Genomic DNA, 27,313 nt, shown 5'->3' with positions numbered 1-27,313 from the left:
AATTTGAACGGAGTTTTGGCGGGAAGTCACCGACCGCCATCTTGTTTTATTCCCATCGTGCCCCGCGGCTTAGCCACCGTGAAGCGAGCAGCGGCGCGAAAGCTGAGGTAAAATCACTCTCGGTTTTATTAAAATGCAATTTTCATAACGTTTATAACTTTATTATTTGATTCGTACTAACGGTGTGCTCCGTTAAAGTGTCTGCGCTTATGCAGCGGGACTTGCGAGTTGAGTTAAAAAGTCTTTGATGCGGCGCGGTAACACCAGAGGCCTGGGACTAGTCGAGGCGAGGCCTGTGGTTTTATTTGTATTTCCGTTAAACGTTAAATAATTATTGCGTTTTCGGCTATCAGCGATGTTAAGTAACACCGCGGTAGCTTATATTTCGTGCCTTGTGTTTTTGACGCATTCGTGACAACATTGTTTGTTTCGCGAACTTGTGGATTTTTTTCGCGTGGCCTGGCTGGGACCAAGAGCGGAGCCACATCGTTGTTAATTTTAAGCTCGTGTTAAATGTTTTGTATATAACAACTATTGTTATTGCTTTTTAGCATGTATGCACCTTTATAAGTCGCACTTTCGTGCTGTGGTTGCGATTTTGTGTTGTGGATTGTTCATTGTTTACAAAACGAGGGAGCCGAGTGTATCCACAATGTTACAGTACTGTAGGTTCAACTTCTTTCGCACCGTACGTAGCCAACCGTGCGAATCGGAGGTGCCGGGGTAGGACAACAAAACTCCGTGGCAAGTTGTGAAAATCCACCCTCGACTGAAAAATCTCCCATTTGTAAAATGTGTTTGACGCTAATTTCAATATGTTGAGGAAAACTTTGGGTTGTTGTATGCAATTGATCCCCTAAATCTAATGTGTATGCGCTTTTTTACGTTAAAGCACTAACAAGGCGGGAGGAGAGATGTGAAGAAGGCATTGTGCTCTTTCATGTTGACTGTTAATTACACGTAATTATTTTGTATGAAGTGGTAGATTGGGTATGTGGTATACGTTGAATTAATACGTAAACCAAACGCGTACCGTATATAATAACACGTATGTACGTCAACATATTGGCCTCCTTGGAGCAATTGTGTTTTGTTTTCCAACCTTTAATTTGAAATGTCGTAGGGAATGGTCCGTGGAACTAGTTTTAATTTATAAAGATGTGTTGGTGAATGATGGTTAGTGAAGGAAACATTTTGGCTGTTGCTAGTTGTTTACGTGTCCCGACATGGTGGGACCACTGGTCTAGCTTGCATACTTCGGGATATCGAGGCGTGGTCATAACGTTTTGAGATCTTGTAAGGTTTAAAACTCCTTACGGACCTAATTCTTAACAATTTCATTTGTTCGCCTGTTGGGTGGTGGAGGGTTACACGATAAATTTGGCCATTTCATTACGTGGTCTAACCCCTAAAAATATATCATGAAACGTCGTGAGAATATTATTGTGTTATTTTATTTTATCAATTTATTATTTGATTATCATTCTACGTGACTTTACCGAAAGAACCAAAGAAGAAGAATCTTATTTTTGTTACTTAGCCACGATATTTTTTTTGTTAATTACTGAAATATTTAACTTTTAAAATAGATTGGTATGGAACAGCTCGTTTGTAAGCCTGTCCAGGGTGTCAACCCATACGTAGCAAACACGTAATTGGAGGTATACAAACATTTTAAATCTGTAACTTTGTGTATTTAATAATTACACTATTACATATTAGTTGCACACGTACCAGTATCAAAGCAACCACATTGCTTTGTGTTATGCCATCAAAGCTGTTTAGAAGTGAACAAATAGGCTGTGTACTTCTCTAGATTTGAAGCTTTCGTGACTGCAAGGATCCATACTCTTTGATTCTATTCGGTAAAGTCACGTAGGTAAAAATAAAATAACAAAAAATCACGACGTTTCGGCCACAACACAAGCGGCCTTCATCAGGTGAAGGGACTGGACTGTCCAGAGGACAGCGCTGGAGTGTCCTCTGGACAGTCCAGTCCCTTCACCTGATGAAGGCTGCTTGTGTTGTGGCCGAAACGTCGTGATTTTTTGTTATTTTATTTTTACCTACGTGACTTTACCGAATAGAACCAAAGAGTATAGGCTGTGTACTCACTGCAAAACGTTATTACTGAAGACATTTGGTGAAAATGCATGTAAAAAACGTTATACCTACGGTTTATATCCGTATTATAGCCAAGATGTTAAAAGTGTCATTACATAAACAGTACAGTAAAATACAGAAATTAAGTCTTTCATTAATTGTTGTTCCAGAAATCTCCATTGTAAAATAGGAAATTAATATCAACAAGCTCAGAACTTGTTAAATAAAGGATATTGATGTATTATTTTACGTACAAGACTATATAAAAGAAAGCATTTGAAATACATGAGGGTCTGTTGTAAATTTCATAGAAACACGGGTTGAAAATTATTTACAGTACCATCTTTCCCATTACCTCTAATTTTATATAAAATATGAAATTACGTTTTATTAGCTTATTGCTATGCATATAATGATGTCCCCTGAAATTCAATCAGTTGTGATTTGGGGTCATGATTTTATTTGGTTATTTGTGTTTCTGGAATGAATGTTGACTGCATAATTTAAGTAACAACGTATAAGAATCTATTTTTACATGCACAATTAAATTAATGTATTCTGAGTGTAAGAATGGATTTTCATCAACGAATTGATCATAATTACATGCCTATTACGCTATTTAGTGCATTAATTTACAGTCTAGCTTGTAATAGACCTGCTTGTACTACTTAACTCAGAAGTTTGAGGACTTGTAACCCACGGGCCAGATACAATCGGTCCATGACTTGCTTTTATGCAGTCTGCGGCCACATGGGGCCATATACAGCTGACCACTTAAAAACGGCCTGCAAACGATATCCAGTCATCACTGCAAGCTTCTTAGCAGCACGAGAAAGCAACATTTTTAGACCTAGCAACAGTGTATATTATGTTTGCACAGTTGGTCAACTGTTGTTTCTCGAGTCATATGGAGCACAAAGTAAATGTATACAGTATTGGCATGATCAAAATGTAGCATTAACTAATTTGCCTCCGAAAGGAATATGCAAGTCCGATTGGGCCCTCAGTAAGGAAAAGTGCCCCCACCCCTGGTTTTAAGGGGTTAGTTGTTGCAGTGTTGGTGATGGTGGTCGTATCGGTGTGTGATGTGGCAGGGCGCGCTGGCGAAATTTCCAACTGAGGGAGGCAAGCGTTCCGTCCCAGACCCGCCGTCCAGTCTCCCGCCACCATGTTCTACGCACACTTTGTGCTCAGCAAGCGGGGGCCACTGGCCAAGATCTGGCTGGCCGCCCACTGGGACAAGAAGCTGACCAAGGCTCACGTGTTTGAATGCAACCTAGAGAGCAGTGTTGAGAGCATCATCTCACCGAAGGTTCGCCCTGATGTGATGTGACCTTTCCCCTGTATTTTTTGTGAGCCCTATGCACATTCGGTAAGGATGTGTGACTGGTGTGGGGGTTATGGTTAATATAAATTTTTTGGACAATTCGCGAAGCCCACTGATCTGAGTACTGTTTCCTTGTTATTGTTCACAATAGTAGTCCATGCTGGGCTGGTCTCAAAATTGGCATATCAGTTAACTACTAGGGGGAGTGGCGAGCATATTTGTCAATGTTTTGTTACATTATGCAATTATTACGGAATGTAAAATTACTTTTGTGACAGTAGCTAGCAATGATTGCCAATGACGATAGCCCTGAACTTTAATTGTTCTGGCTTATTTACTCGTCCTCATGCCGCAGGTGAAAATGGCGTTGCGTACGTCGGGCCATCTGCTGCTGGGTGTTGTGCGGATTTACAGCCGGAAGGCTAAGTACCTCCTCGCCGACTGCAATGAAGCCTTCGTTAAAATCAAGATGGCCTTCCGGCCTGGTGAGGAAATTGCTCTGTTCCCTGTGTGTCCGCAAACTGAAGAGCACGGTATTGGGTGGGTCCTAGGGCGCCATGGTGATGAGACGTTAAATACCTTGCCTTGATAGGCAGGAGGTCGTGGGTTAGATCCCGACCCTGACACCTGTATATTTGGAGTTGGCATGTTCTCCCCGCGGTTGCGTTTTATTTTTTCGTGGTGCTCCGGCTTTTCCCTTCACAATTGGAAACATGCATTTTAGAGTATTTGACTGCAATCAATTTGTACATGATGAGCCATTTCGTTGAGCTATCATTTGTAGCAAGGTCGCTTCTGAAAAAGCTATATAGCTCAGTGGACCTTACCTGACACGACAAAATTACCGTATTTTCCCGCATATGGCTCGCATACGCATATAACCCGCAGATGCATATACCCCGCAAAAATAGCGTTTTGTGTAAAACAAATTTCAGATAGCCTTGCACCTCCATATACCCCGCATGCATTCATATGTTTAACGTCGTTACCGCAGCTTAATTCCATCATATGAATACAAAGTTTACATTTGTAATACATTCACTATCAATCGTTAACATTAAAATCATAACGTGCACAAAGAAAACAAACTAACCGGAAACGAGTGAACTTAAAACAGTAATAAAGGTTTTTGGGTTAGATCGCGTTATTTTTATAAATGTGTTGTAACCCTCCACCACCCGACACGGTGGAGGGTTACGACACATAAAAATAACGCGATCTCACCCAAAAACCTTTATTATGAATAATATTGGTCGCGAAAGCCTACGTGTTAAATTTAAAACAGTAAATAAGTAACAAAAGTAAATATACAATAAATAAGTAACACATAACTGGTAGATAAGTAAGTAAGTGTACTGTTAGGCTTTCCAGCATTTGACCTCATATTACAGCTACTGGACCGGTAGTTACCCTTTTACAGTTTTAGCACTGGTAGATTGCGCACTGTGCAAACAATAGCGGCACTACAGTAACGCCATTGCCTCCTGGCAACAAAGCCATTGGAAGTTTGAAACAAAGCTCATGGTCGCGACTGTATAGTGCTCAGCCAATAGCAGCGGCCTAATGGACTCAGCAATTATGATTCCGCATCTGGTAGACGCTTGTTAAGGCCCTTCCCAATGTGCAATCCATAGCCTCAGCTGAAACTTTTGCACCCCCCTACAGCCACTGAAAGTATTTACAGTAAACAAAGTGCGCCCACTTCAAACATTGCCGCTTCATTGTACAAACAATTAGAATTATTTAAAACGTGATAACATGTTCAATTTTAGTGTGAGTGGTTTATTCAGCAGTGCTTTAGTCAAAGGTAAGTGTTGCATAGTGCATAGTCCTACCATGAAAAAATTAAACGAGTTATGACATGTCACACATGTAAAATATTTTTGGGATAACCCGCACCTCAATATACCCCACAGGGTCTTTTGTTTGTAAAAAGTGGTATACCCCATGGATTATATGTGGGAAAATGCGGTAAGTCCTTTGCCACGTGGAATCTCAAATGTTCCTGCCACTGGCACTAGCTAGTGCAGGTCTTGCATTGTGCACGGGCGTTTCAGCTATTGGTTTTGTTTAAATGCATGTTTACAAGTCATGTGTTATAGATGTCTGTGGGATATGATGTATGTGTATGGGATATGTGATTTTGTACGTATATGTGTGCAGGTGTTGTGGACCTTCCTGAGGAAAACAGAGAGGCTGCTTACAATGCGATCACACTGCCTGAGGAGTTCCATGACTTTGACCAGCCTCTGCCTGACCTCGGGTATGCTTGAATATCTGTTCCTACCTCATTGTCTGTCTTTGTATGTGTGTGGAAAGCAGCGATGCAGTCGCTAACACACTGCTCAAATACCCCGGCAGTTTTTGATTCCAGGTCATGTACACCAGTGTATTTAGTATGAACCTATCTTGGGTTTCATTTATGTCAGCTTGGCCTTAAATAGTAGTGCGGTGGGTGAACGTCAGACTGGGTAGACCAAGGCGGCCTGGTGTTTTGCTATACCCCTGCTGGCTGTAGTTGCTGCTCGAGAACAGGACTTGCCCATTTTGCCTGTGGCTATAGAGGGTGTATTTGTCCATGTGTAGCGACATAGAATTAGCTATGTAGCAACATTGCGCTGGCTGCTGGCGGGGAATGGGATCTGCGGCTTACAGCAGCCTTGACGTCAGCAGGCCAGGTGATACACCAGAGGGGATATCTGAGGGAAAGGTTACAGAAGGGGCACTTGGGAAGCGCGGGGACCCGCTTGCAGGTTCTGGAGAGGGGGCGTGGCCGGGGCGGAGCGGGGCCACACTGGGAGCATAAAAGGGGGCCCTGAGCAAGAGCTCAGGGCTGTCGTTTGGAGTGGGATCCCCGTCGTGCTGTTGAAGATCAATCATCGCCATTGTCGCTGTCGTCTCGTTGCCATCGTCGCCGTCGTCTTCACTTGATATTGCGCTGCTAGATGGTAGTTGGCTGTCTCGGTTCAGTGCCATCAGTGTTAGGGGCCGTCCATAAATGACGTCACGCGATTTTTGACCCCCCCACTCCAGTCACACGGCGTCACAAAAAGTCAGACCCCCCCTCAAATATGACGTCACAATGCTCTGCCCCCCCCTCCCCCCAAAAAAATATAAAACATGCTTCAAATCGCTTTCAACTATTGTCATTGTAGTACTATTTAATGTGTCGCTGCACTGTGTCATTGTGTTCTGTAACACGCTGCCCTGTGGCTAAAGCTGTTGAGTGCCGTGTATGTTAGTACGGAACACTGATCCATGTGCGTGTCGCGTGTAGGGACATTGACGTGGCACAGCAATTCACGCTGAACCAGAGCCGCTTGGAGGAGATCACCATGCGAGAGGATGTGGGAACGCTGCAGGTCTTGCAGGATGAAGGTTATGGTAAGGCGACCATGCTTGCCCCATGGCCCTTAAACATTTTTTGTCTTTTCCCCACTGTTTTATCCAAATGTTGTCTTCCGTTTCATGTCACGAGACAAATTATGCATTTGCACTCTGACAGAGCAGTGCAACCCATTGTGTTAGAGAACAACCCATAGAAATGTATACTACAGAGTTCCCACGAAGATCTTTTATGTGGCCTCTAGTTTGAACTAGAAGCCGGTTTTATCAAAAGTGGCTGCCTGGTTTTGAGTGACCAGTGCCAGCTGAGTGCTTTTACCGCTGAGCCACCCGACCACCTGAGGCAAATGCCAGTAGCACCACTGATTCCTGACACCCCCCTCACCCCAGCTGGATTTGGCGTGGATGAAGATGAACCTGAGATCGAGCGCCACGGCAATTCCGCGCTGGGCGAAGACATGTTGGTGAGCATCACTGGTTCGAGCCTGTTGTTCGACGCCGAGCAAAGTCGTGCCGACGTGGTCAGTCCCGGCAGAGAGGTTGTCATCGCTGGTGGAATTAATGTGGAGAAACCACAACCCGCTGCGCCCGACCTGGACCCGCTGGAGTTCACAGAGGAGCCCTGCGGGCAAGGCAACGATGGTTTCGGTGACGAGGATGGCATTCTGGGTGAGACGGCGTGCACAGTTTATTTTGCAGTTACTGTGTTATTTCGGTTGCGGTTACTACGCTGTTACTACGCTGTTACTTTGCGACTCAGAAAGTCAAGCTAGTTCAGAGCTTGCCTGGGTGAACTAACTGGAAAATATTTGTATGAAAAGGCTGATTGACCAATGTGTTTTTCAATGTAATTTTTCCTTGGATAAACATACCCTTGTTTGTTAATTATTTTTCCCATTATACAATGTGGTATGGAATTAATGGCAAACAACAGTCAAGCGTGGCGAAGTATGGCCAGATATCCCCCACGACCCATACGATGTCGGTAGGCCCTCATTCAACAGTGGATTGAGAAAGGGCTGGCCATGTACATACGTACTAGTGTGAAAATACGTGGTTGATTGGCGAGCGGAGTTTTAACAGAGGCGAGCGGAGGGACAACCGCAATTGAGTAGATTTTTGGGGGAGAGGAAAATCAGAGGTTCAAAAGAGGAATGGTAATAGGCCTGGACTTAAAACAGGAAGTAGTCACCATTAGGAGATTCAGACAGCAGCGGCAGCAGACTGAGTGACCATCCATCAGATAAACATTGATTGGGTGTCAGTTCAATACCTTAAAAAACTCGGTGGCCAGGTTTCTCTGGTGCTGGCTGCACCACCCCCTAATGTCTTATCTACCTCGTTTAATAGGTGCTTGCTAACGGCATTTGTGCGTGGTGCGCGCGTGCAGTGGATACCCTCCTGCGTAATGAGCCTGGAATTTTCGACGATCCGGCTATCAGGGCCTCGGAGGACGACGTGGGGCTGCCCATTCATGGCCCCAACGATGACGATGATGTGGATGATGACGATGATGGTAATGCATTTCTTGCTTAGTTCATTTTGTTTTGAAAGTTATTGTATTGATTGTTTTGATTGATGATGGTATTCTGTTGTATTATTTAGTGTTGCGTTTATTGCACTGATAATATTTTTTGTTTATTTTACAATACTGTGATTGTTGCACTGAATGTGTTGTGGTGATTGTATTGTGTTTTGTATTATATTATATGCATTTTTTATTTCATTGCATAGATTGCATTGTGTTGATTGTGCTTTGTCAGTTACATTTAATTGTTTACACTAGATTACTTGCATATTATATGATTTAGATTGTAATTATCACCACTACTCCCCTGTGCCTCAGTGGGCGGACCCATGAGCCCCGTGTCGGACGACGCGGCGGAGCCTGTGCCTACGCTGGCCGAACAAACCACGCTGGTGCCCAACGAGCGCGAGGCCTTCGCTCTGGAACCCATCGACATCACGGGTAAAGCAGCACGAACCGCCACTCATCACGGGACATACTTATTCCACTGCCCCTTTTCCTCCAGCACAGATGTGTACTCCTTTTGCTCCACAATTATTGGCGGACCACAACTTTCCAGGTGTTATTGAATAATTTGAATAGAAGTGGAATCAGTAACTGAGGTTATTAAATGTGATGTGGAATTAAATATAAGTATCTCAAAAGCATTCATCACTGCATGAAGGCCTCCATACATTGTTGGTCATAAGAATTGGTTGATTATACTTATCACACTGGGCAGGTCATATTGGTGAGAGCGGGGACCCAGGACTGGTTTGGATGTCATTCACCGCTAATGTTTATCTGTGACCAGGAATTGAACACAGAACACTGGGTTTAGAGTGTAGTGCACTGACTGTTGTGCCCCCCCCCCCACACACACATGAACACATTACTACAAAGACAGTCATCATTATCATTACCTTATATCGGAAAAATGTGTAATTGGGTAATGTTTTAGGCAAAGGTCCTTATTTATAGTAAAAGCAACATAGAATTATTCATTGTCTTATGGTTGAAGATCACACTCTGGATTGGATTTTTACCTGGTAGATGGTGCTGTCATTAAAGTGCTTGACTGAAAATAACATTTAAAACTGGGTTGGCTGGGGAGTTGATTCCGCTCAACCGTTATCCTTCGAGGGGGAGGGCTGATCAATGACTCCATTGGAAAGACGGCCCTTGCCACATGCTCAGAGCTTCAGATAAAATGTAGTGCCACCCCATGCTTAGTCATAAAAATGTTTAATATGCATAACATGTCCCTGACTGCACCCCCATCCCCTGCCACCAACTATGTTGCACGCAGTCAAGGAGATCAAGGCAAAGCGGAAGCGCAAGCTGATTGTGGATAGCCTGAAGGAGCTGGACAGTAAGACTATCCGCTCACAGCTCAGCGACTACTCGGACATCCTGACGACACTCGACCTGGCACCACCTACCAAGAAGCTCATGATGTGGAAGGAGAGCGGTGGAGTTGAGAAGCTCTTCTCTCTGCCTGCGCAGCCACTATGGAACAGCCAGCTGCTCAAGGTGACCTGGGGATGGAATTACTGGTAAAGGGCAATGTGGGGCTGGGAGACCTAGGAAAGGGTGGCCTGAGAAAGAATGAGCTGCAAAAAGGTGAAATAAGCCAGTGAGCTTGGACAGTTTTGGGGCAATGAGATCTGGAAAATGGTTCCCTTTGTTGGAATGGTCTACTTGGGTAGACCTGGAAAAAGGTGAGCTAGGGAAATTAAACCCAAGCAAGGATGACATGGGGATGTCGTATGAGAGGTTGACTTACCTGGAAAAGTTTTGCTTTGGGAAATGGTTAGAAAGGGAATGGTGATTTAGGAAAACGTTTTGTGGTGCAGAATTAGTTGGATCTGGGAGACGTGAAGTCGAATTAGCAATATTAGGGTGGTCAAGGAAACGTTCATAAACAACCTTGATGCAGACAGCCATGGAGGCAAATTACCCCTTAGCACAGCTTAATAGAATTCTGTCTAATGGATGTGTTGTGATAGAGCCTTGAAGATTTGACAGCCTTGACCCCTACCACCTTTGTGTCTTGAGCAGCTATTTTCACGCTGCCTGGCGCCGGTGGTGGCGGAGGAGCTGCGTAAGAGGAGACAGGGAGGCGAGGCTGACGCGTTCGAGGAGCTCATGAGAGAGTGCGAGAACCCTGAGGTCCCGCGACATGGACACCACATCATCGGTACGGTGGTGTCGCAGACACAAGGCTTGGGTGGACACAGGAGATATGGCACAGGGGAATGTGGCAAGCGAAGATAATCATGGGGCGATTGTACAAGGAGGAGACACTGTACTGGGAAATTACAGTCCTTGAAGTGTAACCTTATGGCAACATCAGTGACTTAATCGGCACACATCACATCTGTCTGTAAATCTCTGTATCCATACCGATGTCTGCGTGGATGTTCCTGTCTCTGAAAGTTTGTTTTAATGTGCCCGTGTTTCTTCATAAGCCTTTGTCTCCGTGCTTGTGTCTACGTGCTATTGTATGCGAGTCGGTTTCTGCTTGGCCAGGTGTCGATATTCATGTGTCCACAAGCTTATGAACCTCTGTTCATAAGCGCCTCTGTGCTTGTGTCTCAATGTAACCTTGTGTCTGCTTGCCTGTGCGTGTGTCAGCGTGGTATGCGCATACCCGTGTTTACATGACTACCTTTAAGTTAATGTCTTCCCGTGTCTCAAGACGAGGTGATTGCAGAGGAGCCAAGTCGCCTGCAGGAGTCTACACTGGTGGTGGAGGGGTCGCGCGCCAGCATTGATGACAAGGGAACAGCCCCCCAGCAGCAGCCCCTGGCACCACCCGCCACACCATCGCACGGCAAGGGGGTCAAGCGCAAGGCCAATGACCTCTCTGCACCAGACCTGGCGCCACCCGCCACCCCGCAGCCTGAGCTGCCACCGCCGCCACAGCACACGCCACAGACGCCGCAGGCTGTGCCGCCACCGCCACAGCCAGAATACATGGAGCCCATGCTTGTGAGTTATGTACACCTTTTATTAAAAGAGGCATTGCAAAAACACATACATGGGTCTTACCTGATCATGACAGACTTAGACTGCATGTTCCAGGCTGTCTGATATAAGATAGAAGCTTAATTCATAAGAAAAAAAAGGAATTTAAAATTCGTTAAGCATGTCGTCATGGCACTATAGTGACATCAGTTATGCGGCTCCATACATCAATGCTGCGATAACACAAGTTAACTTTAAACTTTCACCTTTTTTTTTGCAATATATTATCAGGTAAGGCCCACTAAACTGTATGGCTCTTTTTCAGAAAGCGACCTGGCCACAAGTTATAGCTCAACGAAGTGGCTTTTTAGGTGGAAATTTCTAGCAGGCAAATACTGTAAATACATGTTTCTAAATGTGGAAGGAAAAACCGGAGGACCTGGGGATAACATGCAAACTCCAAATAAACAGGCATCAGGATCGAACCCACGACTTCCTGTATACCAGGCAAGGTAGTTAGCATTTTGCCACCATGGTGCCCTAGTACTGTAAATTACAGCCCATTGTCAATTTACTGCGGTATGAAGGCCTCTCAACACTTTTATTTATGGGTGTTGTTTGACCATACTTCACCAACGGTGGTCAGTGTGTTTTGGTGAATATGGGGGACCAGTGCAGGTTAAGATATCACTCGCCACTCATGTTAGCCGTGGCCGCGAATCGAACTCAGATCACCACCTCTTTTGAGAGAGTGCTGTGACAGAGCACGTGATCATGATTTTTTTTGTATTCTCATAATATTGACGCATTCGATAACCTATTTTCCTTTGACCCGGAAGCCCGACACCACTTTGGAGCCCCCTCCGCTGGAGCTGATGATGCTGGACGAGCAGTCGATAGTGCCGACCAGCCTCGAACAGCTGAGCGAGCAGCCCAGCTCCATCTCCGACATTACCTTGGCTCTCGACGGGAAACCCAAGGAAAAGACGGGAGAAGAGGAGGAGGAGGAGGAGGTGAGAGCGCCCCTTCTTTCTCTCAGAGACACAGCAATTCTCTGATTTATTAGGGAATGGAACGATTTGTTTAAGTCACAAGTTAAAATGGATTTTTACACTTGTGATATGTTATTTGAATTGCATGTGCAAGAATCGATTGTGTTCAATCTATATGTGCTGTAAATATATTTGACTGTTTGCTAGGTCTGTTAAATGAATCACCCCACTCGCGATTCCATGAATTGTCACGGTATGGGGCTATGATTCGATCAAAGAAAAGAAACTTTTTTTAACAGTTTAACGCGTAGGCTTTCGCGACCATTTTGGCCTGCATAGAAGTGAAATTAAACATGTTAAAGTAGCGCTGCAATTGAACAGTTACAATGATGCACAAATCATCAGGACATTGAATGCCAAAACCCAATCAAATAACATGAAAGTTGAAACTGACCAAGTCATTAACTATTAAAATACCGTACATTGCGGGAGTAAGTGATAAACGAGCCAGACTTTTGGAAAAACAAAACATCTGAGTCAGATTTGGCACAGTCCAAAAACATACATAAACTGATAACTGGTACTAAAGATGTATTACCGAAGCTATCAACAGAAGGTGTGTACCGGATTAATTGCACTTGTGGCAAATGTTATGTTGGGCAGACAGGAAAAATGATCAGCATGAGACAACAAGAACACCAAAGGAATATTAAATACTCCCAAATACAACTGTCGGCAGTGGCAGAACATGCGTGCCAATAAGGACACTAAATTTATTTTGAAAAGGTTGAAGTTCTCTGCAAAACTAGTTATCTCTGGCCAAGACTAATTAGAGAATCTATCGAAATAGATTTTTTTTTAACCTTTCGGATAGCTACAGGCTTAGTGCTGCTTGGAAGCGAATCATCAAATAATACATTGTTGAAATCCATGCCTATACATGTCACCATACATCAATGGGGATAACCTATCACAGACAATAACAGGTACTGCTGGTTTAGTGCACACAAATGACAGGCGGTATAAGAACAATGTGCTTGCATAATGTATTTTGATTACCATATGAAATAACCCAACCGGCAATGGATACCCATTGTAATTTATATGCATTAATTAATCCCCCCCCTTACACGTGAAGGACTCACAAGTGATATCATATATATCCCTGTAAGGAAAGAAATAGGATTTCTCCTTAAATCTGGCTGTACGCCTGATGATGCTCATTCTAGTTACTGCCAAAACATTGTACTCCGATTGTAAATGTTGTGGATTTGCTCTCCAATACACCGGTGTGCTGTACTAGTGTAGTGTTATTTCACAGACACTAGTAGGAGGTATTTTCTTTTATTCCGGCCTTCACAGCCTTAGGGGATAACTAAATACCGGGTTGGGACATCCAAACATGCTGCTAGACCCACAGCTTGAAAAGGGTGAAGATCACTACGACGACGGAGCGACGAGTTCCATTTCAGATCGCAGCAGCCCCGACTGAGTCGGAGCTCGCCTTTTATCCTGCCCAGTGTGGCAAGGCTCCGCCCTCGGCCCCGCACTCCTCTGGATCCCCCTGAAGGCTCCGTGCCTTGCCCACAGGTCCAACTGGTAGAACGGGCTGTTACCCCTACTTCCATTGTCTACCAATCCCCCAGCGACACGTGCGACAGTGACACATTCAATGTCACTACATCACCTCCCACCCCCTCCCCCCAAAAAAAACACAGCCGTCCTGGCTGACCTCCATGCGTCGCGGGATGACGACCACCGCAATATCCACGCAACATTCGCAATGCATGGCAACAATCCAGCCCCCAAAATAACAGCAACCCAATGACGAGTAGTGGCGATCATCTGAAGCGAACCGTCTTGGAATTGGTCCTTGTCGCCGGTCCCTCGTATGGGCCCGGCACGGGTTCCCCAGCGACCCCAGGGAGTGACTCGCAGCTGGCTCAACGGGCGCGGTCCCCCCCGGGACGAAGATGGAGGAGAGGAAGAAGCGGGTAGCGGTTGTACCGTCCACCCTGGTCCGCCTGCAGGCGGCACCGCTGGCGGTTCCATGGACGTCAAGCCTTGGGATCGTGCGGATGGAGGAACAGTCTCGCAGAGGTGCACCCTCCGTAACCGTACGTCCGTCCCCGTCGGCCACATCATACACCCGGCCATCAGATGGTGTAGATGAAATTCCCTCATAAGGTGGAAAATATGGTTTCAGTCGTGACGGGTGCACTACCAACCAACGCCTGCGACCAACTTGGATCCCTTACACACCTCCTAACCTGCCATGGCCTATGTAATTAAAGTGTGCCTACAGGCACCTGGGGGTGATGCAGCCATGCTCTCTCCCCAGGTTTCCACGATTTCCCAAATTCCTTAAGTCCAGACAGTTTTTCATTTGCAGCCTGCCGTTTGGCTGAATTTCCCCGGGACGCGTCCTGTGCTTCCGTCAACCGCTTTGGGGTGAGGCTCAGTCGTGGCATAGCGACAATCTTTTTGCTTGGCTCAATATTTAACTGGGCTTCCATAGGGGGGGGGGGTCGCAGTCTCTCCCGTACATGAAAAAAATGGGGGAGAATCCGGTAGCGGCATGAGGGGCCATCCTATAGGCCGCAAGAACTCGTGGAACGTGTAGGTCCCAATCGGACTGCCTCATTGACTTGTTGTAACCGCTCTACCATCCCGTCAGTCTGGGGATGGTCGGGTGAGGTTCGAATTTTCTTCATACCCAACAAAACACATACCTCTTGCAACAATTTTGAAGAAAAAATTTGGCCCTGGTCCATAAGGAGACGTTCCGTGGCCCCCTTATCCAATACATAACCATGCAGGAATGTGTCCGTAATGAACGCCGCCGACTGATCCGGTTGGGGCCATGCCATCGCAACAGGTACTCTACCCCTACCAGCAAGAATTTATTTCCCCTCGGAGTGGTAGGAAATGGCCCGAGGATGTCGAGGGCAACAAGCTCATTTACATGGGACACCCCAATGGACTGCAGCGGTGGTCGGGTCAGTCTCCGCGGGGTGCTTGGGCACATTCTACACATCCCTTGAGCACGTTGTGAACGTCCTCTGCCATCCCGGGCCAAAAGAAGTCCCGCTTCAACGTAGACAGTTCTCTGCACCCCTAGGTGCATCAATTGCACATGGGCAGCTCTCGTTACTCTACCCCGCAGAGCAGTTTGCACCACGATACAGTACCGCTGAACCTCCGTATCCCAACGCATAAGTAGCCCATCTCGGAGGACCATGGGGGACACCCCCTGCCCTGGACCCTTCCTATCGCTTAGTGCATCAACACGGTGCTGTAACTTTAGCAAGGAGGCGTCCTCCGCTTGGAGGCGCCCCCATTCCTCGTGTGCAAGACCAATAGTATTATCGCGCGCCACCCCCAGTACGGGTGGCGGAGCATCCACCGATGCTTCCACGGCGCCTGGCTCCCCCTCATCTACCTGCTTACAACGGCCGGTGCCCATCAAACATGCGCACTGGCTCTTCGGCGATAACCGTGACAGAGCGTCCGTGTTGCAGTTGGGCAACCCTTTCCTATAGGTGACTTGGAATGAATAATCTTGCAAGATTTCCAACCATCGCGAGAGTTGCGCGGACGGCTGGTCAACGCGTAGCACGTATTGCAAAGCCGCGTGATCTGTGCGTACTATGAACGTGCGGTATTGTACAAAGTGCACGATAGCCAACAACTCGTGGCGTGTAACACAGTAGCGCTGCTCTGCAGGGTACAGCACCCAGCTACCGCAAGCGACCACGCTCTCCACTCCGCTCTTCACCTGCGACAACACGGCGCCGATCCCGGTATCACTGGCGTCCGTATCCAACATAAACGGCAAGGAGAAATCGGGGTATCGAAGGGGGGGCTGCGTTCACGAGGCCGTCGCGCAGCGCAACAAATGCGCCCTCCTCCGTCCCTCACTGAAACCTCTGGCCCTTTGCCATGAGCGTGGAGTGGCTTCGCGATCGTCGCAAACCCGGGCACGAAGCGGCGGTAATACGACACTAACTCCACAAACCTGCGGACCTCGCCCATCGACGTGGGGGTCGGCCACTTACGCACGCATAGTCTTGTCAGGGTCCGTGGCGATCCCGGACTCGCTAACGATGTGCCTCAGGTATCGAACCGATTTTTGCAAGAGGTAACATTTCTGCGGCTTGAATTTCATATCAGCCGGCCGCATTTTAACAAATACTGCATGCAACCGCTGCAGATGTTCTTGGAACGTGTGGCCAAAGACAATCACGTCATTCAATTAGATCAGACATGACTCCCATTGGAGCCCCGACAGTACCAACTCCATAAGTCGCTGGAACGTGGCCGGAGCTGAGTGAAGCCCCATCAGAAGCATGTTAAATTGAAACAGCCCTTGCGGTGTCCGGAACGCGGTTTTGGGTTTTGAACTTTCATCCAGGGGCAACTGCCAAAACCCTGACAATAGATCCAGGGTGGAGAAAAGCCACGCCCCCGACGAAATGAGGGGCGATGGCGTGTGCACCCGACACCGACTGCAATGGGCATGCATGAGGTGGCTGTGTCGGCCGGGTGTGTGATGTATTGCGACCTGCCTTTGGACCCAGAGGGGCGGAGGCCGGCAGGGTGGAGGACGGCGATGCCGGGAAAAACTGCCCCAAATCATCACTGGTGCCCCTGGAGATGTGGCCCGATAGGCCACACCTGAAGCAGGTAACAGGGCCCCGCCATGGCGGACGCAAGGTCCCCCCCCCCTGCTGGTTCCGTTGTCGTCCCGCTCCGACTCCCCCGCGGGCTCCAACCATCCGACGCGCAGACCCAAGGACACTTGGTGCTCTGTGTCGCCCTCTTCTTCCAGAAATCCAGCCCCGGCCGCTACCCCGGCACGTCGTCGCAGGTTACAGTGGGCCTGGATGCATCGGGCTACCTGAATCGAGGACATGTCGTCCTCCTCTGTGGCTGGAAAAAAAAGTTAATTTTCTGAGCCAGCACCAACAGTTTTTCTAGCACCAGAGAATCCAGTCCTGCCCGCTCCATCCTTGAGTACGCATCCTGGGCCAGCGACAGTAGTGCGCTCAGGAAGAAGAGGTGTGTCTCTGTCTCTCCCCGACTCCGCATCACGAATTTCCGCCGCGCGTTGGACGGCGGGTCAAAAATTGCCGCCAACTGGGCGTGCGCTTGACACAACGTCGTTCTGTCCGCCTCGGGAATGGAAAAAAACGGCGCCAGGGCTGCGTTATCCAGCGCGGTAGGAAGAATACGTAGCGCCTCCGTATTGGACCACCCCGCGAGCTTGTAAGTGGTGGCGAACCGCCGCCGGAAGGCCACCCAATCACCCCCCGCAGCCGAAAATTATTAGGGAAACGGCAGCTGCTGCGCAAGGGAAGGTGCCCCCAGACGAGCCGTCGGCGGCAGATTACTTTCGGCGGGACTCGATACTCGCCCTTGGTCGGCAGTGACGGTGGAGTCGCTCATTCGCTGCCCCCGATTCGCAGCCCCCTCCACTGGCTCTTCCTTACCCAGCTGCCCCACCAGTGCCGTCTCCAGCCGGCGGCGGCACGGGATCGTCGTCCTTCACCCACTTTCCCGCTGGGATCGCCACTCCGGGACCCCCCGTCGGGGTCTCAACTGCCGGAGCTGCCCGAGAACCCACATCACAGTCGCCCTCTTCGTCCGAGGACATGCCGATGAGAGCCTTCCTCTTTGAGAACTTCGACATACCCTATCTCCTCAAGGATTTGAAGGGAAAATCAAAATAAAATTCCTAACCCTACAATATATAATTATAAAAACAAAAATTTGTTAACTCTCCTGACACCAAATATAGTGTACTATTCACAGACACTAGCAGGAGGCACTCTTGTTTATTCCAGCCTTCACAGCCTCCGGGGATAACTACATACTGAGTCGGGACGGCCAACATGCTGCCAGACCCACAGCTTGAAGAGGGCAAAGATCACAACGACGACGGCACGACGAGTTCGCAGCAGCCCCGACTTTGAGTCGGAGCTCGCCTTTTATCCTGCCCAGCGTGGCCAGGCTCCGCCCTCGTCCCTACACCCCTCTGGATTCCCCAGAGGGCTCCGTGTCTTGCCCACAGGTCCAACTGTTAGAAGGGGCTGTTACCCCTAATTCCATTGTCTACCAATCCCCCAGCGGCACGCGCTACAGTGACTCATTCAACGTAACTACACTAGTAACGAATTGGCATGTTCTTAGTTGAAAAACCTTACTAATTGGCTGTGTCGGGTAGTGGCGGGTTTAACGACATATATTTACGTGATCTAACCCAAAAAAAACTTTTTTGGATATTCTTTTAACATTTTCGAGGTTGCAAGGTTCATGTCACTGAGAAACGTTCTTATTGGTAAACGTATGCATTTAAACACATGTCTTTCCTGCATAATGTCAGAGCACGAACCTTGGGCTGTTGGTTATTACAAAATCAAACAGCTTATCTTTTGTAGTTGGTTATGTCAAAGATCATTTAACAATTAGGGTTGGACATTGCAACGTCGCAAAAGCCTTGGTGCTTCCGTGTGTTTTTAACGCACCTTTATTTTTTATTATCCGTGGGCGTTCTATAACTTGACGCCGCCTGGGGGTGTCTGCATGTCTTGGGAACAACTTTACATGCTGCGTGTGTCCACAGGAGGTTGGTGATGAGAACCAGGACCAGGAGGAGAAGAGATGGAACAAACGCACACAACAGATGCTGCATGCGCTACAGGTACCCCACGTCACTCACATAACCCACCTGTTTTTGTTGTCTGCCTGCGTCATAGCACCTGCAGCAGTAACGTATGTATGTTGAACTTCTTTCGCACCATACCTAGCCAACCGTGCTAATTGAAGGTGTAACAACAAGGAGGCCACACAGTATAGGGGGGTGGCTGATATGGCGCTGAGCCAGCACCACTGAGATTTAAGCCTTGGAACTGGATGGCTTTCTCAAAGTGTTCATAATGGCCCTGACAGAGCACTTGGCCTCTGCTGCAACCCCAGGTTTAAGCCTTATGGGTGGGTGTCTTTCTCTTGAACTTCATAACGACTGTCTCACCCTGGGCTCCCATTCAAGATTAACCAGGGTGATTGAGTCTTTTAAATCTTAAATATTGTATATGTTATGCATTAGCTTCATTAGATTGAATGTGTGTATCGTAGCATGCTTGCTATCTTATTTCACACCAATGTTTGTCAACACTAGTCCAGGGTCGTGATGCATGGAGAGATGACGTGGGGGATATTTGGAGTGTTAAAATGATCATGATTTCACTTCATAACCTCATCTTGTTGTATTCGACAAATGCCACAGCGCTGTTTTTTACATCTTGGTTCCACTGGGATAAAACTGGTGTCTCTTACCGCTGCCGTTGGGTTTTACTCCCTGCTTGCCCCCCCCTCCTTCTTCCACTACACGCAGCGGGTGCTGGCAAAGACGGGCGCCGACTCGGTGAGCCTGCTCGATTTGTGCCGACGGAACAACCGCAAGCAGGCGACGGCCAAGTTCTACAGCTTCCTGGTGCTCAAGAAGCAGCAGGCCATCGACTTGCGGCAAGACGCGCCATTTGGCGACATCGTGGCCACGCCCGGCCCACGCTTTCACAACCTGTGACTGCCGCATGTGCGTGCATAGTGGTACCGAGGGGGAGGGATAGGAGGTGGTGGGATGGAGCAACAGGGGGGGGGGGAGTGGGGATGCTACAGCCACCACCGCCGCTGTCCCTTTTCTACCGCTCCGTCGTTTGGCACTGAGTGTCAGAGCGTCTCTTTGCAGTGAGATGCAGATATTGTATGTGTGCACACGTGTGTGCATATTTGTGTTTCTTTTTTTTATATTTACATACACACACATACTTGTCAACACTCAGTGCTGCCACTGACCCTTTCAAGGAGGTCATGAGTACACTTATTCACCTGTTAATGCTTGCCTCGGCCACGCCTCCTCACCCCCACAGGTAATTTTCACAGTTTGAAATCTCGTTCCCAAGCCTTGTCTTACCTGATGGTGAGAATGGGAGACTTGTAACGGTTTGGGGGGAATTCACTGTGTGTGTATATATGTACATACACATGTTTACCTGCACATGTGTACAATATGCACTCCGTGTATACACACTGTCCACGCAGTGCATGTACATGCACTCAGTGTAGAGGTGTACACATGTACAATGTATACACGTGCAGTCTGGTGTAATTATGCACATGTATGTCACGTACACACGCATTATATATGCGGTGTATGTGTGTATACGCACAGTGTGTGTGCGTGTATATGCTGTGTTTATGATTTTTTAATATAAAAAATGTTCACTGTCTTGGGCCACATGAGTGCAGCTCTTTAGGTCAATAACAATTGTTCAAATTGGGATGAAAGCACCAAGTTTAGTTCAGATGCAGTTTAATGTATAGTTTTTCAGTACTGTTATGTTATGACCCTGACATCTTCACTATACACACTATGACCTTGGGAATTAGTTAATGACTCCTATTCTGTAATAAAATTACGTTGCAAACGACATCTGCCAGATTTGGTGCTTTTGCATTTTGAACTGTTGCCTGCACATACTGCAGAAATGATTATTTTCGTCACTAAATGCCCTCTAGATGTGCCTCCAGGAAAAATAAAATCAAGTTACGTACCCTGACTGTGAGAAATGATGCAGTGCATAAAATGTACATTTTGTGTTGATAAGTATATGTATTAAGAAAGGAATAAAAACATAACTAAAAAATATGCCAGAAATGTAAAAAATACCATATTTCTATTGGGTGCTGGAATAACAAAGCTGGCTAGCTGAAATGGTGAAGTTTGTATTTCAGTTAGAGGTATGTTACGTATAAGGTTAGTTATAACAAAGGTAGTGTTGTGAAAGGGATTTTTTTAAATGAAGGATAGTTTAAAGGGTAGTTCTACCGATACGGATAGGGAAAACATGCAAATTTTATGGATGTGCTTGTGCAGATAGGGTTAATGCTTTTTTTTAAGTGTAGGTATAAGCCAAACAAACGTAGTGAAGAGCTAAATTCCCAGAAATGTGCAGCGGAGTTTGAATCTCATACCATTTGTTGATTGATATTTTAGTTATTTATTTTGGTGCCACATTCATCACTGGAGTTTCTTAGAGAATTCAGCCATTGGTACAGGTAGCTGATCCAATCGGGTGGTTTTGTTGGGTTGAATAACCCTCCCTGGCCAAGAGGTGTGGCAGCCATTTGATTCTCCTTCGAGATCTCACCACTGCTCGGTGCAGCTCAAGGGATTTGATTGAATTAAAATTTCAGTGCACAGTAGTTATTATTTGAATGTTCTAGTCTTTTTTTAAGTTAAAATAATTAACTATTGCCAACTATTTCTGGAGTGGCTTCCTTTTCTAAAATCTGGTTAAGACCACATTTACAATAATTGGTTAAACAAATAAGTAAATGTTGGTGATTATTTTGATTGCAGAAATATATGTGCTAATAGTGGCCAACTGGCAATGTTTATTTCCCATTTTTTATTAAATTTTAATTGTGGCATCAACACTGGTTTAACATTTTCTTTTTAAAACATCTATTCATATGGTCATAATCATAATAAATTGAGGAAACTGAAATGGAATTCTAAAAAAAAACATCCACAGGTTTCATAGAGGAAATAGATTTTAAAAAATAACCAGAAATGCGGAACTCATTTTGATGTTCCCTATATATGAAAACCTTTGTATAAAATAAGTTTGTTATATTACCATATGAAAGTCAATTATCGCTTGCAAGGGAGATCTGTAAGCTAACTAGGCAGTTTAATACAATTTGCAGTATTGCTAAATGTAAGATTTTCCATGTCTTAAAGAAGTCCTACATTTTCTTTGGTTCTTTCGGTAAAGTCACGTAGAATGAGAATAAAATAATAAATTGATAAAATAAAATTACACAATAATATTCTCACGACGTTTTGGCGCTGGAGTGCTGTCCTACCAGACTGGAGTGCTGTCCTACCAGACAGTCTCGTCCCTTCACCTGATGAAGGCCGCTTGTGTTGTGGCTGAAACGTCGTGAGAATATTATTGTGTTATTTTATTTTATCAATTTATTATCTTATTCTCATTCTACGTGACTTTACCGAAAGAACCAAAGAAGATGAATCATTGCAGTCACGAAAGCTTTAAATCGAAAGTCCTACATTTGATAATGAAAACGGGACAGTGTAAATAAATTAGAGTTGCCTATGGCCTCCCAGGTCTCCTTTGAAAGACAATCGTTGATAAAAAATCAGCTCCAACCTGGCTGAATAATGGCCGGTGAGAATCGGAAATAGTCGTAAGTAGGGTGTGGTCAAGTTGGGGGGATTATTAACCATTGGAAGTTGGGTCGAGCAAAAATGTTTATCACCTTGGATGAGCATCATGGGGCGAGCAGACGAGTGGATTTAAATGGGTTGAATAGAACTGTCTAAACCCAAAAGTGGTGTAGAAATCTAAACCCATTGAACGATTGCACGTTACAAAACTTGTGGGGTTTGATTGTTGATCTTGCTAAATTTGGATCCATTTACATATGAAGATATTCGGGGAAAACAACCTGATTTGTTAACAAGCATGGTTCTGAAATTGGATTTTAGCAGAAATGTGTAATCCAGTGGTGCGTTTACAAGTCCATCCCTATGTACTAAGGTTTTGGATGTTGGCAAGCCTTAACTCCAAGGCATCCATTGCTTATACAGTACCAATAACATATGTTTAATGTGGTTTCAGATTTCACAGACCTTGTTCAATTGGACCACTTTTTTGTGCAAGTTTATGTTTTTTGGTTTTGACATGGTGTTCGGTTGATGACTCCTTTCTCTAGAACTGCTTTTTGTGTTTAGTTGTCCTTCCCCCGCACCTGCGATTAGTACGGTGGGCTATGTACGGTGATAAAGAAGTTCAACAAAATATGATACAGGACCATACTCCTGAGAGGAATATTAGTCGAACATCATTCCCGCAATCGGGCTTTATAAAAAATATATCTTAACCTGTTAGACATTGCATTTTAAAAGTCATTCATAACCATTAGGGTTGTTGGTTATTTATTTTAGATCGAGTTACACGCTTTTTTCAGGCTCGTGTGTGTTATGTTCACGTTTTATATATTAAAAAAACATTTCATCTACGTTTTCTCGGTTGGAAAGTTATAATTTGAACCATGGGTAGAGAAGACGTCCTTTCACGCTGCATTTTCGAGCTTCTCGCCCTTTCTCTCTTTTACCAAGCTTTGGCATTTGAGTGTAAGCCAGGCAAAGTGATGTTTTCAGGGTGATTGGTAAACGTGAAATAAGAGATGCAGGAAAGTGTAAGGACGAGCTGTAAGGTGGGCTTTTTTAAAAGGACATTATCTGGCATCGTTTTTTGGTTTATTCCCATATAATCTGAAAGTGAAAATCGCCAGAAACCCATTTTTGAACATATACAAAAAATGCAACTCAATATATGTAGTTATATTTACCCGTTTCATATGATATACAGTCTTCATGGTCTCCCATCTGGTAAAATACATCAATTTTTTAAAGGAATTATTTTGGCTGTTCAAGTTAAGTTTTTGCTTAAGTAATGCAAATGTTATAGGGATATTTGGGCATTACAGTATTGAGTTGGCATAGTTAAAATGCCAAAAAAATCACTCGTCTGCAGTACAAAAAAACCTGATGAAACGGTCATGAAATTACATCCCAGTTAAAAGCAAATATTTAGTTTTGACTTGTTTGCACTGGTGAATGCATGCAAACTCTCCGAATTGGAATAAAGACAGTTTACTTTAACAACTTAGAGGTCATACACCTTAATAGTTCGGTTTTATTGGATCTATTATAAACTAAAATTGCGAAAAATATGACTGTCTCGCATTTTAAATGTCACTTCAAATGTTTTGCTACAAAGTCCCCCCCCATGTATTTTCACTTTGAATAACGCCAAAAGTTTCCCCTCTAGTCACCACATTGTGGCTGAAACGCGAGCTCCCAGAGCCAATATTCATGACATCAATTTGATTCTTGTTCCCCCGTCGCTTTATAGGGGAGTTGAGTTTTATGTACATAAATACATGTTATTAAAATATAAATGATTAATATGTTTGTTGAGTTGATGTAAAGTTTAGTTCACGAGGACGGTGCCCTTTGGCCTTGCGTGTGTTTCTGAGCTGTAAAGGTAGCTGTAATATGAATAACAATAAAACCGTTTTCAATAACATTTGCTTTTTTCTGCTCATTGTTTTTTTCTGTCCCAACGCCTCCCACAACGTAACGATTCATTGTTATTTCATATTGACGGTAATGCCTCGGCTTTTTTTTTCTTGGTAAATGTTTCCCGTCAGCAGTTAAACGATTACTCAGCAGAGGGAGACTAAACAATACCAGAAATGTCAAAGCACCCCAACTTTTTTGGTGTCGGATCTACACCCGCGGACCTCTTCCATCCATTTTTCTAAACCGCTACCGTCAACAGCTTCATTCCGTTGCCGTGACGCGCGCTACTGCTGGAACCACGTGTTGTTTTCAGCCCAACGTTTGTGTCGGGGCAACTTAATTCACATTTTATGCCCAGACTCAGGCATTTCCGCTGAACTCTAAAAATCCCTTTAATGCGTTTGTCTGGTTTCATGGGTTGAGGCGTAAATCACGTTGAACAGTAATGGTGCCATATTTTGTATGAGCCGCAGATACATATCCTGAATCCTCGCTGCGCTTTTGGCTCAAGTCTAAGATACAAACAATGAACACTCGAGAGTGCTTTCATCTGGCTGAGCCCCAGGTAAAAAAAACATTCTCAAGCACAGAATAAACGCTAATGGTACAATAGTCTGGTTCGATGAGCCTTGGACGTTGAGCCCTGTGATGGTGCCTTAATCCTGCTCATTGAGCATCACGCACAGACACTGACCCCGAAGGTCACGATCTCGTTCCACGAACAAAGTTACACAGCGAGGGGAGCGGCGGTGTTGTGTGGTTAGCACACTGCGCTATGAACCAATGTAGGCTACTCCTGAGCTCGATTCTCGGCCATGGCTAAACATCAGCTGCGGAGAGACGACTGAACCTTTCTAGATTTGAAGCTTTCGTGACTGCAAGGATCCATACTCTTTGGTTCTATTCGGTAAAGTCACGTAGGTAAAAAAAATAAAACGTGACTTTACCGAATAGAACCAAAGAGTACGACTGAACCTCACCGTTCAACACAACTCGCACAACAACAATCACATCCATGACCAGCGCGGCGTGGAAGAGAGAGAGCGCCCTTTATCCAGCAGTTGCCATTCATTGACAAAGCGGTTCCACGTTACCGCAAATTCCTTATTGTTCTCAAATCAATCAAATTGGCATCGGACGATTGACGCGTGCGTGCGCGCGCTGCACTGTGGGAGGGCCGCTGACTTCCCGTACAGTCCCGTACAGTAAAGTGCCTCTTCGTCGCGCGCAGCAGAGTCGTGCCGGGCCGCGGGGCTCCTTCCGTGAAGGCTCCGCGATGATCGCCTCGAATTGGCGTCGCGAGCGTTGAAGTGTGCGTTTATTTATCTGTGTTTATTATCGATTTTTTTTTTTAAAAGCGGCGGCGGTGGGCGGTTAGGAGGAAGACTGTGGTGAGGAAGAGAACGCGAGTTCTGTATGCGGCTCCTCCATGGCGCTTAGGGAGCTCAAGGTTTGCCTGCTCGGGGTGAGTGGCGGATGCAGCGGGCCGCGTTTGTTGAAGCGTGATTGTTGTGCGTTATGCGCGTGGGTGAACGTATATATAGCTGTGTGTGTGTAAGTGGTGTTGCGGGAAGCGGTCGTGCAAGTGTGGCGAGCGCCAATGGGCTACGAAGCCGGGCGACCCGAGTTGGATCTCAACCTCAAGTGTTTTAATGCCGGTGAGGGCGAATATCAGAACGGGTTTCTTGGGGCCCTCCCGCCAGGTTGAATCGACCTCAAATGAGTGCCCGTTTTCCGTGTTGGTGGTGGTGGTGTTGTGTCAGCAACCCCACTGAAGACAACAACAACGCCGACTGGGCGTGGTGCAGGCCAACCCACCTCTGTCGTCTGCCGTGCCGGCCTTTCATAGGTGATCGCCAACAGCACTTGCTCCAGCAGCCCGTTAAAGGCTGCACGAAGGGGTATATTTGGTTTGTAAGTCGCGTGCGTGGCTGTATCGGTGCTTGTAGGTGAGGGTTAAAAGTTTAACCTGCTCGGGGTGAGTGGTCAAGTGCGGCGGTCTTCATAGGCGAGTCGAACAGCACTTGTCCACGACGGCCCGTTAAAAAGCAACACGGGGTGGAGGGATCTTTATCTTTGTGCGTGTGTGGGTCATATGCTCGTGGTGGTCATGCGAGTGATTTGTTGTCGTAGACGCAGTGCGTGGTTGAGTGTGAGAGTTGAAGGAGGATTCAAAATATTGATGAAAGTATGGTTATTTGTGTGCGATTGTATTGGTGGTGTGTGTGTGTGGGTTGTGGGTTGTGCGCTATTTCGGCATTCTTAGGTGCTCGCTCACAGCCCTTGCTTCAACAATCTTGTGTATGCTACCACAGGGGGATCTTTATCTTTGTGTGTGTGGTTGTGGGTGTGTGCGGTTTTGTGGTGTCGCGAATTGTTTTTGTGATGTGTGCGTTTAGATGTCCCAATTTATTTACACGCTTTTATTTAACTCTGTGTCTGTTGTCGTTGTATCCTCAAATCTTGTAACTCAATTTTAACCCACTTGCCAATGTGGTATCGACTGCAAACTTGGTATACTTATGTCATACTGATGACAATACTATATTCTATCATAAAATATATATGTAAACATTTTTCTGTGTTATGTTTCGGCTTGGGTCTAATTGTCCACGCTCAACAGACGTTGGCTGTAAATCACCACGTTGTGGCAAGCTTCTAGGGCCACTTCCTGGAGTCGTGAAGTTCTGACATTACTAGTACGGTACATTTCATTAAAGCGTGTTTTTAAAAAAAAGTTTTTAAATATTACTTATTTGTAGTGTGGTAAGCGACTTGCTGGGTTTGATTACAGGCCGCAGCTTGCATCAGTGGTGAGCGCTCTCTGATCGGTGCTGGGCCTCCGCTAGCTCGACTCGGCCTTAAATTAGTACCTGGTGCAGTTTGTAATG

General features: G+C 45.9%; 2 protein-coding genes across 3 annotated transcripts in view; both read left to right on the top strand.

The window, feature by feature from the left end:
* RAD21 (RAD21 cohesin complex component) lies at positions 1 to 25,771 on the top strand. Of its 2 annotated transcripts, none has more exons than XM_032970359.2 (14): positions 1 to 107; positions 3,198 to 3,415; positions 3,786 to 3,915; positions 5,594 to 5,693; positions 6,708 to 6,814; positions 7,166 to 7,444; positions 8,166 to 8,291; positions 8,622 to 8,744; positions 9,592 to 9,815; positions 10,344 to 10,482; positions 10,984 to 11,276; positions 12,092 to 12,265; positions 18,873 to 18,947; positions 19,641 to 25,771. In XM_032970359.2, the coding sequence occupies exons 2-14, from the start codon at positions 3,272 to 3,274 to the stop codon at positions 19,830 to 19,832; spliced, it is 2,106 nt and encodes a 701-aa protein (XP_032826250.1). In that variant the 5' UTR covers positions 1 to 107; positions 3,198 to 3,271; the 3' UTR covers positions 19,833 to 25,771. The 2 variants fall into 2 exon arrangements, with proteins under 2 accessions (XP_032826250.1, XP_032826249.1); XM_032970358.2 differs by having other exon boundaries at positions 18,870 to 18,947.
* The window catches only part of RAB22A (RAB22A, member RAS oncogene family), a 13,509-nt gene continuing 11,943 nt past the window's right edge, over positions 25,748 to 27,313 (top strand). Inside the window, exon 1 of the mRNA XM_032970405.2 lies at positions 25,748 to 25,887. Coding sequence (XP_032826296.1) covers positions 25,852 to 25,887 — 36 coding nt within the window. The 5' untranslated portion in view covers positions 25,748 to 25,851. The remainder of the gene's footprint in view (positions 25,888 to 27,313) is intronic.

This window comes from Petromyzon marinus, chromosome 43 (genome assembly GCF_048934315.1).
Source record: "Petromyzon marinus isolate PM22_M1 ecotype Great Lakes invasive population chromosome 43, UKy_Petmar_22M1.pri1.0, whole genome shotgun sequence".
Lineage (NCBI taxonomy): Eukaryota > Metazoa > Chordata > Hyperoartia > Petromyzontiformes > Petromyzontidae > Petromyzon > Petromyzon marinus.
Note: the sequence above shows the minus strand (reverse complement) of the source record. Positions and strands in the feature narration are given on the sequence as shown.

Excerpts from the sequence above, each read along its gene's own strand:
- RAD21 (XM_032970358.2), top strand. The coding sequence starts at position 3,272 with ATGTTCTACGCACACTTTGTGCTCAGCAAGCGGGGGCCACTGGCCAAG. Across the intron at positions 3,916-5,593 it reads CAAGATGGCCTTCCGGCCTG|GTGTTGTGGACCTTCCTGAG; the intron begins GTGAGGAAATTG and ends ATATGTGTGCAG. Across the intron at positions 12,266-18,869 it reads AAGAGGAGGAGGAGGAGGAG|GAGGTTGGTGATGAGAACCA; the intron begins GTGAGAGCGCCC and ends GTGTGTCCACAG.